The sequence below is a fragment of the Dendropsophus ebraccatus genome, chromosome 6 (genome assembly GCF_027789765.1).
Source record: "Dendropsophus ebraccatus isolate aDenEbr1 chromosome 6, aDenEbr1.pat, whole genome shotgun sequence".
Taxonomy (NCBI): domain Eukaryota; kingdom Metazoa; phylum Chordata; class Amphibia; order Anura; family Hylidae; genus Dendropsophus; species Dendropsophus ebraccatus.
In genome coordinates this window covers 87,135,065-87,155,004 of record NC_091459.1, presented here as the reverse complement: position 1 = coordinate 87,155,004, position 19,940 = coordinate 87,135,065, and the positions used below count along the sequence as shown (strand labels likewise).

Sequence of the window (19,940 nt, the reverse complement as noted above, 5' to 3'; positions counted from 1 at the left end):
GTGGTATATACTGTCAGAAAAAAATTGGGATAGTAGATAAAAAGATATACAGTAATTAATACTTATACAAAAGCATGACTTAATATGTAATGGTCATTGCCAGATAAATAAATAAATATATAATAATATAATTTAATTCATATACATGATATAAAATACATAAAAAGGTTCAATTCATAGATTCAGAGCTCTCATGGGTGAGCTCATATAGTGTCCGATTTGTATAATATGTAGAGCCAAGTTCAGCTGTCCGTGCCGGGCCCTTTGCGCAGGCAGCTGATAAAATATATCTGTATTGTAGATAACATATAGCCTGTAGTTATATCGATCAGTCAATTAGATAAAGATTATTAGTATAGTGATACGGTAGCGCTTCTTTCAAGACTTGTGAGTTATGGCAAACGTAGCGCTTGTATATGGTGAATGTCAATTGCGTTAATTATCTCTTTATATATGACTCTGTATCTCCACAGTACAAGGCACTTATTGTTTCCACTGACAGTAAAATAATCATGCAGGAAAGTAGTTAAGTAGTGTTTGAAATATTGATTCCTTTGTAGGATGTAACTTATGCACACTGTAACCCTTAGGAGAGAGATCGCCCTCGTCGTGCAGAGTATGATAGCCTTAGGGCACAAGGTGCGATCGGCTTGCATAGAACATTTTGGGTTTTCAAGGGCATATATTGCAGATAAAAGCATATATTCAAACATTGATGGTGGATCATCCACCTCTCACCCGACTTCCAGTGGTTTGTAAAGATGTGAGTAGCCGGGCAGGGAGCTCCTCTGTGTGGCTATGTATTCCTGTTCACACTGAGAAGCTCAGAGATCTGTGTTGTCTGCGTTCACCGTTCTGCTGATACTGTCAGGGCGTCTGCATGTTGGACAAGCGCACGCTCATTCAAGCTCAAACACAATTGAACTTCACCATATACAAGCGCTACGTTTGCCATAACTCACAAGTCTTGAAAGAAGCGCTACCGTATCACTATACTAATAATCTTTATCTAATTGACTGATTGATATAACTACAGGCTATATGTTATCTACAATACATATATATTTTCTTATCAGCTGCCTGCGCAAAGGGCCCGGCATGGACAGCTGAGCTTGGCTCTACATATTATACAAATCGGACACTATATGAGCTCATCCATGAGAGCTCTGAATCTAGGAATTGCACCTTTTTATGTATCTTTTTATGTATTTTATATCATGTATATGAATTATTACTTTATTATTACTTTATACTTTATTTCTATTTTTATATATATATATATATATATTTATATTTATATATTACTAGCAATAACCATTACATATTAAGTCATGCTTTTGTATAAGTATTACTGTATATCTCTTTATCTACTATCCCAATACTTTTCTAACAGTATATACTACTATTCACAACCAGTATATTTACTTTACGATATATACTATATCATATACCTATTCCTAGAGAGCCTACTTACTATTACATGTAAAATTTTGATTGCTGGGCTTCCAGATGCCGAGACCCCACAGATCCATAAATCAATTGAAAGAGGACTGTTATCTTAAAAGCTTAAAGTTTTCCAAAGTTTTTTTTTCTTTAACATGGACTCTTGAATTAGCATTATTAAAAAAAAAAAAAAAAAATACTCAAGATGTAATATGTAAAAAAATGTTGTTTAGTGTTCTAAACACACATAAGTTAACTTTTTTCTTTATTTTGTTTAGGCTCACGACAGCCCAGTTCGAGCTATGACCTGGTCCCATAATGACATGTGGATGCTTACTGCTGATCATAGTGGATTTGTGAAGTACTGGCAGTCCAACATGAATAACGTCAAGATGTTCCAGGCACATAAGGAGGCGATTAGAGAGGCCAGGTTTATAACCACTCTACCCTTTTCCATAGATGTTGCTAATCTCTGCCTTCTATCTTGTATTACTTTGAAATCTTTAGGTTTTTGTTGTGGGGCAGGCTTAGTCAGGTTAAAGCAGCATCTTCTGCACGTCCATTCTTGTTATTCTTTGTGTTCAATCACAGCATTGTGTACTGTTTCTTGCACAAACTGTGTATGCCAAGATGTTTGCTTTATGAATAAAGAATTCTGTGCCTCTAATAGTTCACAGATGCAAAATAAAGCACAAATCTATACAATAAAACCTACAGCTACAAGTACTATGACACAAAATAAAACCACCTACTCCCATAGAGCCAAATCACTGGAAATGGAAAGACCTATGTGGGATATCTTTCAAATTAGTATTAGGAAGCCCTGGCACTCTTCCCCCTTTCTTTGCCCATATGCATACATTTTATGCATAGTTTTAAGCTAAAGTAATGTACACGATTCAGTTAGTGTTCCCATTTTTATTTTTTATATTTTTTTTACATTTTAATTCCCTCACATTGTTGAATGTCATAAGCTAAGTCAACAGTAACGTTATCTAGACAAAATGTTGTTGTGGACAACCTAATAAGGATTTTTGCATTATGTTATACTAACCACAGAAACGTGAAGTGAAGCCACATATAAGAAACAAGAGCAAAGCCACAAAATATAGCTGTATAGTATTGAACTGAATGCAGTCATTATACTTTTTCAAGCATACTTAAATGGATTGTCGGAATATTTTTATTTTCTACCTGTTTAAATGTGCTCAAGGTGGGATAAAAACAAAAAAGAAGTATTTACCTGCTGGTGATCCAATGGTACCAGTCCCTGCTACTGAGTTCTTCTTGTTTTCTGACAAAAGTGCTGCTGTCCCACATGATTGGCTGGACAGTACTTGTTTTGTGTCAGGGCAGAGAACAGGAATGTACGAGTAGTGGTATTGCAGCCAATTAGCGACTGCAGCATCCCCTATCATTATATATAGGCACGGAATGTACAAATAGGTGTCACTGTGTCTGGGACTAAGTGGGACTAAGCTGTCTCTGTAAACAAATGGGATGTGGTTTTGCTGGAGTGTCACCATTTAGGCCATGAAAAACCCTAAAAGTTGGTACATAATATTTGGTTGCATAAGTCACACATCTGGTAACAGTGAATGCTTTCTTATTTCAGATAAGAGTTGCATAAGTGTTTTAAGTCATGAAGTTCAAGAGTTATAGTTTGTGTTTTGCTGGCTAAGGAAAAACCTCTTGATATCCACTGAAATTTTCACTTCAGACCTCAGTAGGGGTTTCCTGATTTAGACAGCCTTCTATCTGCCTCATCAAAGCACACTGAGCTAATGGTATGGATTGGATCCCGCTAAACGCAATACCTGTTCATTTCTGAAAATATCCTGTAAAGCTTTGCTTTTTAGATAAAGAAACATTGCACTTCTTAAATGATGAAGAGTCCTTTATGAGAGTTAAGGCATACACAGTAGACCTTCTGCAAGCACTTGGGTAACACTGGAGGGTCTATTCAGTCAGAATCATTCAACTAGATTTCGTCCTTTACCTTTTCTGCAGTGTTTTTTGATGTAGTTCCAGAAGAGCATTATGAGCTTGTTACAAGCTTGTTATCTGAGCGGTATGTCTCAGTTTTGCTTGTGATAGGCTGACTGTTCAAAGCTGAGGGAGTCTATGCAAGCTGAACTTTGAGGTAAGTAATCACAAACCAAAGTAAGCTATTTCAAACCTTGTATATCACTGTTACTGCAGAATAGATACTGTTTTGTGAGATTTCTAGGCAGAGTATATACTGCTGGTATATCTCCCCCTGCCTTTTTAAATAAATTTTATTAATAGTCCTAAATACACATGCAGGATGCACATATTGATTACACATGTTGACTAACTTCCCTTACAGGAAAAAAAAAATAAAAAAATCTGAATATGATTTTTTTTTTTTTCCCCGTCCACTCACTAAGTTTTGTCCTCTTGAAGGTTGGTTATTGGGGCCATATGGAAGTCACGGGTGGGGTTTCCTTCTGTTGGCTAGAGCGTTTCCTGAGGATACACACACGGACAGACAAAAATCAGACATTACAAAATTGCACACAGATTATCCAAGCAAGAGGATTGAAGGCCCTGCCTGCAAAAGTTTACAATCTGAGGAACCGGGTTGAGAAAAAAGGCAGAAAGTACTTTACAGTGGTACCACTGTTCTCAAACTGCTCTCAACTCAGTGTTCAGTTCTCAAACAATATTTTCAGGCAAAGTTTGCTTCAGTTCTCCAACTCTTTCCGGTTCTCAAACACTTTTTCTGCACCCAGTCTTGAAGTACAGCAATACTTTGGTGTTCAAACACATCTGAATTCAAACTGTTCGGTATTCCAACAAAAAAATTACCTCCTAGGTAACACTAGGAGTTCGGACTTTGCTTGGTATCCAAGCATTTTTGCGAGCTTTGGTTTAATGTGGTGAGTTTACCACTGGTGAGGCTTCAGCAATCATATACAGTACTGTACTGTATGTGAAGTGCATGTACAGTAGTAGTACAGTCAGTGCACCACAATCTCTCATCATTTACAGTGCTGGGGAGGGGGTGCACCATACAGTAAAGGGCAGGTGGGAGCATGTGGACTACTGTACTATAAGTGCTGTTAAATATTTCTTGTTTAAAAAGTATTGTCCAACAAAACTCTGAGTTCAGCTTCCAGCAAGTGGTTTGCAAAAATGGATTTATTCAAAACCTTCGTCCCCGTACACACACTGCAGCATACCCCCGACAAGATGCCTACGCGTTTCAGCTGCGGCACGCAGCCTTAATCATGGCTGATCTTCATGGGGCTGTGCTGCACTAAATAGCTGCTATGTGGTGGTGTACGTCATCAGCCCTGTGCGTCGCGGCATCGATGACGATAGCACACATCACCTGCAGACTAATGAGCATCATCACCCGTGAAGTGTAAAAGACCGTGTAGTTAATATCATTAAACTTCATAAAAACAACACAAAAGGTTACTGTTGGTTCCCACCATTACTTCTACTAATACAATCATATAATCATGTTACATTGGGCATAAACTCAGGGGAAGACACATTATTCGGTGTCCTGTAATCACCGTGACTAGGGGGCAATTCACATTCAGTATAAAGGGCAGGTCAAAATAACGCAGAAAAATGCTATTCACTATTTTGCATTGCAACTGCTAATCAGTAATATATGAGTAATTCCTTTCTCATGTTCATACCCTGCGGGTAGCAGGTATCCAGGCGGAACATCCAGAAGGCTTCTTTATCCTTTAAAGCCCTCTGGATGTCTCCTCCCCTAATCGAGGTATGTACTTTTTCTATGGCAAAAACACGTAAGTACTTTGTAGATCCCTGGTGTACATCAATGAAATGTTTGGATGCTCCCGATAAAGTTCTTCCTCCAGGTCGTTCAATATCGTGTAAGTGTTCACACACACGCGTTTTTAATTTGCGTGTGGTGCAGCCCACGTATAGTATATTGCAGTGAATACAATGAACAATATATACTACGTTGTGGCTGTTGCAGTTCAAAAAGGACTTGATCTGATACTTTTGTTTTCCGGAGGTATCTGAGAAATCGCTACATGTGGTCACGAACATACATGTTTTACATGGATGATGTCCACATTTGTAAAATCCAATAGTGGATAACCAAGTGGAGTTATTTTGTTTTTTAGTTCCTGGCATCGAAGGAGAAATCACCCAATGTTTTGGCTCTCCTAGACACAACATTAATGCCCTCTGATAATATTGTATCTATTAACAATCTTTTTTTATCTGAGAAAATTGTGGGCTAAATCTAGTGACCATGGTTAATTTTTGTGTATGAGTTATATGAGTGCTTTTGTTGTTCTTTAGTAACTCATTTCTATCTCTTGTGTTCACTTTCCTCTCTGCTCTTTCAACCATCCATTTTTTATAGCCTCGCTGTATTAGACGTTGTGTACATGTTTGTTTTTCTGTAAGATGTGCCTGTTCCCGACTGCAGTTCCTCTTCATACGCAACAATTCCCCAACTGGTATAGATTTAATGGTGTGTGGAGGATGACTGCTTTTAGCATGTAAGGTAGTGTTACCTGAGATAGCTTTCCTATAGTTGGCAGTGTGTATGACTTGTCCTGGTGTTCCTTCTAATTTTAAATCCAAAAATGCAATGGTATTGTTGTGGGTGTCAGCTGTGAATTGCAAGTTCCACGTGTTTGAGTTGACATACTCTAGGAACAGGTCCAAATCAGGCGTCTCTCCGCTCCATACGATGAGGAGGTCGTCAATGTACCTCCCGTACCATCGTATGGAGCGGAGAAAGGGATTGGACACTGTATAAATATACCTGTCTTCCCAAAAGGACATGGTGAGGTTCGCGAGCCAGGGGGAGTATTTGGCCCCCATCGATACCCCGCTCGTTTGGAGATAAAAGTTGTTAGAGCAAAAGAAAAAGTTATGTGTCATCAGAAACCAGGTGGCCATTTTAATGAAGGAGATAAGATCTGAGTCATAGCTGCTCTGTGTGTGTAAATGAAAACTCAGTGCCTGCATGGCTACTTGGATGGATGTATACAATGAAATAACTATATAAATATTTCATTATTTCATTGTATACATCCATTCCACACCAAGTAGCCATGCAGGCACTGAGTTTTCATTTACACACACAGAGCAGCTATGACTCAGATCTTATCTCCTTCATTAAAATGGCCACCTGGTTTCTGATGACACATAACTTTTTCTTTTGCTCTAACAACTTTTATCTCCAAACGAGCGGGGTATCGATGGGGGCCAAATACTCCCCCTCGCTCGCGAACCTCACCATGTCCTTTTGGGAAGACAGGTATATTTATACAGTGTCCAATCCCTTTCTCCGCTCCATACGATGGTACGGGAGGTACATTGACGACCTCCTCATCGTATGGAGCAGAGAGACGCCTGATTTGGACCTGTTCCTAGAGTATGTCAACTCAAACACGTGGAACTTGCAATTCACAGCTGACACCCACAACAATACCATTGCATTTTTGGATTTAAAATTAGAAGGAACACCAGGACAAGTCATACACACTGCCAACTATAGGAAAGCTATCTCAGGTAACACTACCTTACATGCTAATAGCAGTCATCCTCCACACACCATTAAATCTATACCAGTTGGGGCATTGTTGCGTATGAAGAGGAACTGCAGTCGGGAACAGGCATATCTCACAGAAAAACAAACATGTACACAACGTCTAATACAGCGAGGCTATAAAAAATGGATGGTTGAAAGAGCAGAGAGGAAAGTGAACACAAGAGATAGGAATGAGTTACTAAAGAACAACAAAAGCACTCATATAACTCATACACAAAAATTAACCATGGTCACTAGATTTAGCCCACAATTTTCTCAGATAAAAAAAGATTGTTAATTCATACTTACCAATTTTGAGACAAGATCCTCTCATAGATACAATATTATCAGAGGGCATTAATGTTGTGTCTAGGAGAGCCAAAACATTGGGTGATGCACTTTCTCCTTCGATGCCAGGAACTAAAAAACAAAATAACTCCACTTGGTTATCCACTATTGGATTTTACAAATGTGGACATCATCCATGTAAAACATGTATGTTCGTGACCACATGTAGCAATTTCTCAGATACCTCCGGAAAACAAAAGTATCAGATCAAGTCCTTTTTGAACTGCAACAGCCACAACGTAGTATATATTGTTCATTGTATTCACTGCAATATACTATACGTGGGCTGCACCACACGCAAATTAAAAACGCGTGTGTGTGAACACTTACACGATATTGAACGACCTGGAGGAAGAACTTCATCGGGAGCATCCAAACATTTCATTGATGTACACCAGGGATCTACAAAGTACTTCCGTGTTTTTGCCATAGAAAAAGTACATACCTCGATTAGGGGAGGAGACATCCAGAGGGCTTTAAAGGATAAAGAAGCCTTCTGGATGTTCCGCCTGGATACCTGCTACCCGCAGGGTATGAACATGAGAAAGGAATTACTCATATATTACTGATTAGCAGTTGCCATGCAAAATAGTGAGTAGTATTTTTCTGCGTTATTTTGACCTGCCCTTTATACTGAATGTGAATTGCCCCCTAGTCACGGTGATTACAGGACACCGAATAATGTGTCTTCCCCTGAGTTTATGCCCAATGTAACATGATTATATGATTGTATTAGAAGAAGTAATGGTGGGAACCAACAGTAACCTTTTGTGTTGTTTTTATGAAGTTTAATGATATTAACTACACGGTCTTTTACACTTCACGGGTGATGATGCTCATTAGTCTGCAGGTGATGTGTGCTATCGTCATCGATGCCGCGACGCACAGGGCTGATGACGTACACCACCACATAGCAGCTATTTAGTGCAGCACAGCCCCATGAAGATCAGCCATGATTAAGGCTGCGTGCCGCAGCTGAAACGCGTAGGAATCTTGTCGGGGGTATGCTGCAGTGTGTGTACGGGGACGAAGGTTTTGAATAAATCCATTTTTGCAAACCACTTGCTGGAAGCTGGACTCAGAGTTTTGTTGGACGTATCTCGTGGCACCTGTTGGAGTGAGAGTCCGGGCTAGGAGGCATAGAGGAGAGGGTAAGCTGGCTTTTTCCTTATATTAAAAAGTATTGTACAGTTTAGTACAAGTAATTAAACTGGACACTTTTCAATGTAATAAATGGGTACTCTAGTTAATTATTGGTAGGTGCTGTAACCAATTAAGCACGTTTACATTATTCCCGATGCGTTAAGAAGGAATGATTATCGTTCAAATTTTCACAATAACTATCACGTTTGAGCGATAATCTGCTCATGAAAAACACTGTGTACTATCAAATGACGAGTGATAAATTGTTCATCGTGATCTTTCAATATGTTCTAAAATGATCGTTGGTCATTCACTAAAAATTAGCAGATAGCTTCGTCTAAACAGTCTTAGGGGAATATCATACTTCCTGAAAAGATGTGTTCTCAGGCCATGCTTTTAGGAAGGACTGGAGAGAGGAGCATTTAGAGAATATTAAATTCATTAGTAAAAGAGTTTCAGTAGTCAAAACAAGAATAAATCAGAGAGAGTGAGTTTTAGCTGTCAGTAAACAGTAAAAGGACTAATTCTAGAGATGTTTTATGAGGTGCAGGTAACAAGAACCGGAAAAAGACTGAATATAGGCAGTGAACGACAGAAGGTCAGTGTTTAGCATAACTCCCAAGACAACAGGCTTGCTGCCTAGGGTTTACAGTAGTACCACACACTGAGATGGAGATGTCTGGTTTAGCTAGTTTTCTAGATGAAGGAAATATAAGACGTTCAGTTTAAGATGTAGGTAGCTATATGTTTGGGACAGCTGTCAGTCATTTACTTTTGTGTAGAAATGCAGGAGTAATGTCTATCTCGGTATCATCAGTGTAGAGATGTTACTGAAAGCCAAATCTGCTGATAGTTGGTCCAACTGTGAAGAGAAAAAGAGGAAAGGACCCATTCCTTTAGTGTTGTGAATAGAAGTTATCAGCACATTGCTATAGACACACTTCAAAGAATAAAGGCACAGTTTATGCAGTCTTTCCCCCTAAAAGTCCACAATGGCAGATTTGTATCAAATCATGTAGATAAGTATGGAAAATTTTGGTTCAATGCCTTATATAGAAAGTTAAACTTTTGAAATACAGTGTGTGCACAAAACAAAAGATTACAGGACAGACACATGCAATTCAGGTAGATCCCAAAGCCTACCACTCAGCACGCTAAGACCGTGTCTGTGACGTTCATGGAGCATTTGCAGGCACTGGGGTGATAGGGTGATTATATAAACAAAATTTTTTGCAAGGGGTCAGTTATGAGCAAGTCTGACACCATACGGGCTTAAGCCCCTATTCCACGGGTCGTTTAAAGGAGCAATATCGTTCGTATTCGGCCGATATCGGCCGCTACGAACGATATTCGTCCCGTGGAATAGAGTGCAACGATCAGCCGACATCGTTCATGTCGGCTGATCGTTGCAGTCGCTTGTTTTTCAACATGTTGAAAAACAAGCGACTGATATAGCAGCGATCTGCTGCCGTCGCTCCGTTGAATAGGAGCGTCGGCAGCAGATGCTGCTATATCCTATGGGCTGCCCGGACGATCAGCGATCCTCCGAGCAGCCCCTCCTGCACTCACCCGCTCGCTGCAGCCGCGCTGAATAGCGGCGGCAGCGAGCGGGGAAAGAGGAGCAAACGAGCGCTAATAGCGCTCGTTTGCTCCTCCAAACGACTCGTGGAATAGGGGCATTAGTGTGGAGCTATAGTGGGTGTAAGCAATGGAGGATCAAGTCCATCCAGGGAGACCATTCATCCGCAAACTTTGAATATTTAAGCAATCCCAAGGTAATGATGCCCTCAGATATATGTTGTTGAGGTGATGACTTCCGCCATTTGTGGTAGCGAAGGGGATTTCCAGTGTCTGGCAAGGACCGTCTTGGCGCTAACAAGAAATTTGCACCAAAATGCTCTTATTTTTATGGGATGTGTTCCGTTCTAATAAATAGCAGTGTGTCTTGGGGAGACCATGTCAATGGGAATGTTAGCAGGTATTGCAGATGGTCTTTACATTGAAGCCAATAACCCTGGATGGACTGGCATGTCCACAAAAAGTGGAGGAGTGTCTCTCTCTCTTTACATTGTCTCCAGCAGAGGGCGATAGAGTATGGAAAAAAATAACCCAGCAGCCCACATTTCTCCCCGATTGTCAGTGAAATCATACTGCTGCGATCACTCCCTGGCTGTATCTCAGGAACGCAGCGGGTCTCGGCAGTAAGGTTTACCCTGGTCTGACGACATGTTAAAAGTTATTACAATACTTAAAAATCTCGTTCACAGTACTGGTACTATGATACACTGCTAATCTTCATGCAGCTGACGTGTTCCAAATGTGAGCTCAAATAAGAGTAATACATGTATTTCTCCACCACCTGCATCTGATGATTCTGTCATTTTGATGTGTCCTCTTCATCTGTTTGTTTCTTCAGTCTCTTTAGTACGCATCCAAAACTGATTATGATACTGATACTTAATGGCTGCTTACCATTGCAGGTGGCAGTAGTTACAGAGTATACCAAAGCATTATATGAGTGATTTAAATAAAATAAAAAACTACTGGTATTACATTCAGAACTGTATTTAAAACATTGAATTGCTCCCTTCAAGAAAGTTGATTTTGAATACTATAAAAGGACACCAGTTTAACCCTTAGAGGACCTGACCAATTTCAATTTTTGCATTTTCGTTTTTTCCTCCTTGTGTTTAAAGGGCCATAGCACTTGCATTTTTTCACCTAGAAACCCACATGAGCCCTTATATTTTGCGCCACTAATTTTATTTTGCAATGCCAGGCTGAATTTTTGCATAAAGTACACTGCGAAACCAGAAAAAAATTCAAAGTGGTGAAATTGGAAAAAAAAAACGCATTTCTTTTATTTGGGGGGTTTGTGTTTTTACGCCGTTTGCCCTGGGGTAAAACTGACTTGTTATGCATGTTTCTCAAGTCGTTACGATTTAAACGATATATAACATGTATAACTTTTATTGTATCTGATGTCCTGTAAAAAATTCAAACCCATTGTTAACAAATATACGTCACTTAAAATCGCTCTATACCCAGGCTTATAGCACTTTTATCCTTTTGGTGTCATTTTTTGCGCCATGATGTTTACTTTCTATCGATACCTTGATTGCACATATACGACTTTTTGATCGCTTTTTATTACAATTTTTCTGGATTTGATGCGACCAAAAGGAAAAGGGGGGTGATTCAGACTTTTATTAGGGGAGGGGGCTTTTTACTTATAACAATACTTTTATTTTTACTTTTACACATATACTAGAAGCCCCCCTGGGGGACTTCTAGTATGTGCACTCAGATCTCTCATTGAGATCTTTGCTGTATACTTATACAGCAAAGATCAATGAGATCGGCACTCGTTTGCTTTCGGCTGCTGCAGCCGAAAACAAATGAGTGATGAGCCGGGGACGGCGGCATCTTGGAGCGGTCCCCGGCCGGCTGCAGGTACAGAGATCGCTCCTCCGGGACAACGTCCCGGAGGAGCGATCTCCCCACTATACCACCACCGATCATCTGCAGCCGGTAATCCGATTACCTGATTAGCGGGCACGGCGATCACACCGTGCCCGCTAATAGCCGCAATTCCGGGCTACATGCGGCACCTGGGATCGCGGTGGTTTTTTAACCTAAGGGTTAAAAAAAAAAAGAAAAGCTTCTGGAAAAGTTTTTTTTTTTTTTTTTATTTTAAAGTGAGCCCTACCCCGAAAATAAGCCCTAGTTTGTTTTTGCAGGGTTTTTGGAATAGGCTTAAGTTAGTTATAAGAAATACTTAAAAAATAATATAAGACCCTGTCTTATTTTTGGAGAAACACTGTAGGTGGTGGGTCTCTGGGAAGTAGCTTCTATTAAACTCTATTTTAGAAAAGTATTGAAACGATTTGAGGTAGTAGGTAGTTTTCATATCCATAGTATATTCCATAAATGTCTGATACGTGCAGATTATAGATGAGCGAAATCATGTCAGAGGCCTTTGTGAAAATATGTTCTAGTCAGCTGGTGCCAAAGAGTTGTACAGATTTGCAAATTACTACTTTTTTAGTAACTTTGTAATTTTACTTTTTTCCAGTTATCAGTTACTGTATGTCCTTCAGGAAGTGGCAGCAGAGCATTGCATCAGAATGGAAAGAATACACCACCTATGTCTGTCGGGAACTGTCCATTGCAGTACAAATCGTTCATGTCGGCTGATCGTTGAAGTAGTTTGTCTTTCAACACATTGAAAGACAAACTACTTATATTGCAGGGATCTGCTGCCGCCGCACTGTGAAGAAGGAGCGGCGGCAGCAGGCCGCCGCTATATCCTATGGGCTCCCCCCTGCACCTCCTATGGGCTCCCCCCTGCAGCTTCCCCCGGCCCTCCCTGGACTCACCCGTTCGCTGCTGCCACGTGTAATAGCAGAAGCAAGCGGGGAACGAGGAGCAAACAAATGCTGACAGCGCTTGTTTGCTCCTCCTGAGTCGGGACGTGTAATACGGCCTTTAGGCACTGTATTGTTATCCATCCCAGTTTCCATTCAAGGTTTTGCACCTGATAAATTTGTAGTTCTATAATTTTTTATTTTTAATATACCTTTACCTCTTCATTCCAGTTGGTGCTATTATGAATTTTAGACAATTTTGTGCCCTGCTTAAATGAGTAGGTGTGGTTATTTTGTCTTGATTCTTATAAGTTTTATTTTTTCTTTTGCTTTACTAACACCACTTTCTGTTTCTTTGCCATCAAACATTTCTAGCATTATTTGCTTTATTCCTTCACATGTTTATAGATTTGTTTTTAGTTTCACTTATTAGAATTGATTATTTAATTAGTTTCACTTATTAGAATTGATTATTTAATTTGAGGGATGTCTGATCCTTTTAGTCCACAACAACCCATTGTATGCATGACTGCAATAGATAACCGTCTCTTGTGTGATCTGTTTACACTTTTGGTCAACTGCTTCTATTCTTCTCTCCTAGTAAACCGCTCTTAGAAATAAATCCTCATTCATAGGAAAAAAAAGTATAGTATTGGTTTTGCATTTCATGTTTTAGCTGCTAATTTTAATGCACAGGGCTTTGCGTGTATTTGGAGCAAGACATTTAAAAAAAAAAAAGAAGAAAATTCCTTCCAGCTCCATTCCGTTAAAAACGTTTTTGTTTTAATTATTAATTGTAGTTGTAGTTACATGAGTTGTTCCACCTGTATGCTTTTTAATTGGAGCTCTATGGTACGCGACTATTAGGTTCCATCCCAGTAAGAGAAGATTGCTCAAAAAATCATACAGCTTCAAGATAAAAAAAAAAAAAAAAAAAAAAGAACAGTAAATAAGTTGACAACCAAGGAGAAAAGTTGCAGAAACAAGAATATTGTATCTTACATGCAGCTTTGTAAAAATGTGGGTTGGGGATATACAACAGAGATTTGGCTTCAAAATGTATTGAAAAAAAAAAATCCGTTTAATAGTGCCTACAAGACCTACCTAATCTCCTCCATTGTGCCAGTGTCTTGTCATAGTTGTTTCAATGGCTGCCCTTGGTATACAGTAACTTGGTCATGCCTCACTACTTAAGAGTCCCAAGCGTAGTACAGACTGCTTACTTTTAAAAGGGTCGTCCAGAATTGGAAAAATCTGATACTTTCTTACAAAAACAGCACCTCACCTACCCCTAGGTTGTTTGCGGTGTTAGTTAAACTCCACTCACTTTAATGGGCCTAAGCTGCAAAACCACACCCAAACTGAGGACAAGAGTTTTTTTTTTTTTTTTTTAAATCTAGATAACCCCTTTTAAAGGTAAATTGTCAGCACCCAGGCCATACCAGATGTGCTGACAGTGTGCTGTAGTTGGCAGTCCCCTAGTGAGCATGGTACCTTTTTGGTGATTTTGTCCGTGCAGTGGATTATGCACAATCTCCCATTTTCTACTGTAATGAAGAGTCAAAGAGGAGTTGTGGCTCAGCACTTGTGCCGCACTCTAGCACAGCTCACCACTGCTTTCCTTCCTCCTTTTCATGAATAATCAATGCCTTGCTCAGCTGTCAGCCAGTGTCTCTTGATTGCAGATCAGTCCTTTTTGTAGCCAGTTTGAAAGAAACATTCAGATATAGTTGAATCCCTGAGCCCAAATGTGTTGGAGCTGTGGTCTAAGCATAAATCACAGTTAGAATCCTCTGATAGAAATAAAACATAGGTCTTTATTTTTTTTTCCCTTGCTATTGTCATTTTTAAAAGTGCAAAGAATTCTCAATCTGGTCCAAATTTAGTTTTGTTTCTTTTTTTTTTTTTTTTTTAATACAATGATGAGAAAAATTTAGATAATCTTTTTGCATCACTATATGAAAATAACTAATTTGGACCTAATTAAGAATTCTTTGAACTTTTCAAAAAATGATACAATATTGAGGGGGAAAAATATACCTATCATTTTTAAAAGTTCAAAGAATTCTTAATTAGGTCCAAATTAGTTATTTTCATATAGTGATGCAAAAAGATTATCTAAATTTTTCTCATCATTGTATTAAAAAAAACAAACTAATTTGGACCTGATTGATACAATAACGAGGAAAAAATAAATAAAGACCTATGTTTCATTTCTATCGGGATTTGAACTGAAGAAAGCACTGCTGGTGATGTCTAGACAGATTTACCTCTAGACCACAGCTACTACACAGGCTAAGAGATTTAACTATATCTTATTGCAGATAAGTCCTCTGTTAGCAGATACTGACTGACAGCCTTGGAAGCAGGAGGTCTGGCAGCATTGATTATTCATGAAAAAGGGGGACGAGAAAGGAGTGGTGAGATGTGCTAGAGTGCGCCATAACTGTTCTTTGACTCTTCTTTGCAGAAGGAGACGCAATATTATGCATAATCCTTTGCATGGATAAATTACCAAATGGTATCCTGCTCACTGGCCAACTACAGCACACTGTCAGCACCTCGGGTAGGGCCAGAGTGCTGACATATTTTTCCTTGCACCTTTGCAGTGATACAAAGGTCACAATGATACTTTAGCTAATCATAATGCAGGTGGTCTAGAGAGGATTTTCCCCTTTTCAAACTGGTAGCCTTAAGTACAGTCTGTCTAAATATTGTTTCTGTTATTAGAAACATGTCGACAAGCAAGCTGGCCCTCCCCTTGGCTGGGAAAAGCAGCTTTCAGCATGAATACAGAAGTCTTGAAATTCAGAAAAATGTTAAAAAGGACAATGTGCTTTTTTTTTTTTTTTTTTTTTTTAAACTTATTATAGATCTCTTGCCAAACTACTTTAACCCCTTCAAGACCAAGCCTATTTGCACCTAAAAGACCAGGCTCATTTTTCAAAATCTGACCTGTCTCACTTTATGCGCTTATAGCTCAGTGATGCTTTAACGTATGCTAGCGATTCTGAGATTGTTTTTTCGTCACATATGGCACTTTATATTAGTGGCAAAATTTGGTCACTACTTTGTGTGTGTTTTTGTGAAAAATATCATGAAAAATTTAAAAAATTAGCATTTTATGAACTTTGAAATTCTCTGCTTCTAAAAAAAGAAAGTTGTATTACATAAATTAGTTACTAAGTCACATTACCAATATGTCCTCTTTATTCTGGCTTCATTTCATAAACATATTTTACTTTTTTAGGGTGTTACGGGGCTTAGAAATTTATCAGCAAATTACCACATTTTCGTGAAAGTTTCCAAAACTGATTTTTTTAGGGACCAGTTCTTATTTTAAGTTGATTTAGGAGGTTTGTATACTGGAAACCCCCATAAGTGACCCCATTTTGGAAACTAGACATTAATCTAGGGGTATAATGAGCATTTTAACCCTACAGGGGCTGGAGAAAAGTATTCACCATTAGGCCGTAAAAAAATGAAAAGTTAAAATTTTCCAATAATATATACATTTAGATTAAAGTTTCTCATTTTCAAAAGGAACATGAGAGAAAAAGCACCCCAAAATTTGTAACACTGGTTCTCTTGAGTACTACGGTACCCCATATGTGGGCGTAAACCACTGCATGGGCACACAGCGGGGCTCAGAAGGGAAGAAGTTTCCGAGCGCCAGGTGCATTTGCAGAGCCCCTGTAGTGTCAGCAGAGAGAAAAAAAACCATAAGTCACCCCATTTTGGAAAGTACACCCCTCAAAGAATTCATCTTCGGGTAGGATGAGCAATTTGACCCCACAGGTGTTAGAGGAAAGTATTCAAAATTAGACAGTAAAAATGAAAAACTCGAATTTTTCCAATAATATGTTCCTTTAGTTTGAAATTTCACGAGGAACAAGAGAAAAAAAGTACCCCAAAATTTGTAACGCAGGTTCTCCTGAGTAAAAAGGTACCTCATATGTCGGTATAAACCACTGTATGGGCACACATCAGGGCTCAGAAGGGAAGGAGCGCCAATTAGCTTTTTCAATGCAGATTTTGCTGAAGAAGTTTCTGAGCGCCAGGTGGGTTTGCAGTGCCCCTGTAGTGCAAGCGGAGTAAAATCTCACCATAAGTCACCCCATTTTGGAAAGTGCACCCCTCAAAGAATTCATCTTGGTGTGTGGTGAGCATATTGACCCCACAGGTATTAGAGGAAAGTATTCAAAAGTAGACAGTAAAAATGAAAAACTCGAATTTTTCCAATAATATGTTCCTTTAGTTTGAAATTTCTCAATTTCACGAGGAACAGGAGAGAAAATTCGCCCCAAAATCTGTAACGCAGGTTCTCCTGAGTAGAACGGTACCCCATATGTGGGCATAAACCACTGTATGGGCACACAGCCGGGCTCAGAAGGGAAGGAGCGCCAATTAGCATTTTCTGTGCAGATTTTTCTGAAGAAGTTTCTGAGCACCAGGTGCGTTTGCAGCGCCCCTGTAATGTCTACAGAATAGAATCCCCCCAAAAGTCACCCCATTTCGGAAAGTACACCCCTCAAAGAATTCATCTTGGGGTAGGATGAGCATTTTGGCCCCACAGGTTAATTAGAGGAAAGTATTCAAAATTGGCCAGTAAAAATGAAAAACTTGAATTGAATATATGTTGGTTTAGTTTGAAATTTCTAAATTTCACAAGGAACAGGAGAGAAAATGTACCCCAAAATCTGTAACGCAGGTTCTCCTGAGTACAACGGTACCCCATATGTGGGCATAAACCACTGTATGGGCACACAGCAGGGCTCAGAAGGGAAGGAGCGCCAATTTGCTGGAGCAAAACCGCAGCTAGTAACAGTTATTAGAATAGCGCAGTTACTAAAATACAATAAAAAAAATTAGATTACAGGTAATGTGGGGTGGTTACGGGCAGTCTGAGGTGGTTACGGGCAGCCTGAGGTGGTTACGGGTAGCCTGAGGTGGTTACGGGCAGCCTGAGGTGGTTACGGGCAGCCTGAGGTGGTTACGGGCAGCCTGAGGTGGTAACGGGCAGTCTAAAGGTGGTTACGGGCAGTCTGGGGTGGTTACGGGCAGTCTGGGGTGGTTACGGGTAATCTGGGGTGGTTACGGGCAGTCTGAGGTGGTTACGGGTAATCTGGGGTGGTTACGGATAATCTGGGGTAGATACGGTCAACATGGGGTGGTCACAGGCAACCTGCTGTGGTTACGACAACCTGGGGTGGTTACAGGCAACCTGGTGTGGTTAGAGGCAATCTGGGGTGGTTGCGGACAATCTGGGGTGGTTACGGACAATCTGGGGTGGTTACGGACAATCTGGTGGTTACGGACAATCTGGGGTGGTTACAGGCAACCTGCTGTGGTTACGGATAAACTGAAGTGCTAATAGGTAATCTGAGGTGGGTACATGTAATCTGGCGTGGTTACGGGCAATCTGGAGGGGATCACTGGCAATTTGGGGTGGTTAGAGGCAAGGTGCAGTGTTCAGAGGCAAGGTGCGGTGGTCAGATGCAAGGTGCGGTGGTCAGAGGCGACGTGCGGTGGTCAGAGGCAACCTGCGGTGGTTGCGTGCAATCTGGGGGGTTACATGTAATCTGGCATGATTACGGGCAACCTGGGGGGGTTACAGACAATCTAGAATTGTTACGGATAGAGTGAAGTGCTAATAGCTAATTTGGGGTGGTTACAGGCAATCTGGGGTGATTACGGACAATCTGGAGGGGGTCACTGGCAACGTGCGGTGGTTACGGGCAACGTGCGGTGGTTACAGGCAATGAGCGGTGGTCACGGGCAATCTGGGGGGTTACGTGCAATCTGACGTGATTACGGACAACCTGGGGTGGTTATGGGCAACGTGCGGTGGTTACGGGCAACCTGCGGTGGTTACGGGTAATCTGGGGGGGGGGGGTTAGGGGTAATTTGGGAGTAAACTGCAATTATTACTATAATAAAAAGTGTGTGTTTTATTTTTTGTATGTTTGTCACTTTTTGTACTTTATACATTCATGTTCACTGTATTACTATGATTACTGTGATATTTTCTATCACAGTAATCATAGTTCAGTGACAGAGACCAAATTGGTCTCTGTCACTTTAAATTTTCAGAGCTTGGCTGGTTGTGGAGCGCATGCGCACTTCATAACCAGCCAGGACACGGAAGAGGAAGGAGCTCCAGGAGCAGGTGAGTATATGGGGTAGGGAAGGGTGACTCGGAGACGGGGGTGACTGGGGGGGGTGGGGGGCGACTTGGGGGGTGGGGGGACATCACTTTTTATCCCCTGTCACCAATCATTCATGGTGACAGGGGATAAAAAGTGCCGGCGGCACATGGCACAAGCGATCAGCGGTATATCAGCGGTCACTAAGGGGTTAATGGGGGTCAGCTGCGGAATCGCAGCTGATCCTCATTATCTCCGGTGCTGTACACAGATGAGAGTGGGATCGCTGTCCCTGCAGCGATCCCGTTCTCATCACAAAGCCCCTGTCAGTCAGGAACGTATATGTACATTCCTACTGCACGGGGCATGTGCAATAGGAACGTATATATACAGATGGCTGACGTGAAGGGGTTAAAGTGCCCTGTAAATTGGCTTAGGACGCAGAGCCTTCCCCATGGTATTTTCTTTCTGCCTTTATTAGTGCGTTAAAGCAACTCTGTACCCACAATTAGTCTCCCCCCCCTCCCCCCCCAACCACTTGTACCTTCGGATAGCTGCTTTTAATACAAGATCTGTCCTGGGGTCCGTTCAGCAGGTAATGCAGTTATTGTCCTTTAAAGGGGTAGTCCACCAAAAAATTTTTTCTTTCAAATCAACTGCTACCATGAGGTGCCAGAGATTTGTAATTTACTTCTATTAAAAAATCTCAAGCCTTCCAGTACTTATCAGCTGCTGTATGCCCAACAGGAAGTTGTATTATTTCCAGTCTGGAGAGCAGGAGAGGTTTTCTATGTTGATTTGCTCCTGCTTTGGACAGTTCCTGACATGGACAGAGGAGGCAACAGAGAGCACTGGGTCAGACAGGAAAGAAAACACCACTTCCTGCTGGACACACAGCAGCTGATAAGTACTGGAAGACTTAAGTTTTTTAAA

The 19,940-nt window shown here is 40.6% G+C and overlaps 1 protein-coding gene across 10 annotated transcripts in view; it reads left to right on the top strand.

Annotated features, from left to right (window-relative positions):
• WDR33 (WD repeat domain 33) overlaps positions 1 to 19,940 on the top strand; it is a 95,139-nt gene that overhangs the window by 36,537 nt on the left and 38,662 nt on the right. For all 10 annotated transcript variants that reach the window (XM_069975331.1, XM_069975324.1, XM_069975323.1 and 7 more), the window contains one exon: positions 1,722 to 1,873. In XM_069975331.1, coding sequence (XP_069831432.1) covers positions 1,722 to 1,873 — 152 coding nt within the window. The remainder of the gene's footprint in view (positions 1 to 1,721; positions 1,874 to 19,940) is intronic.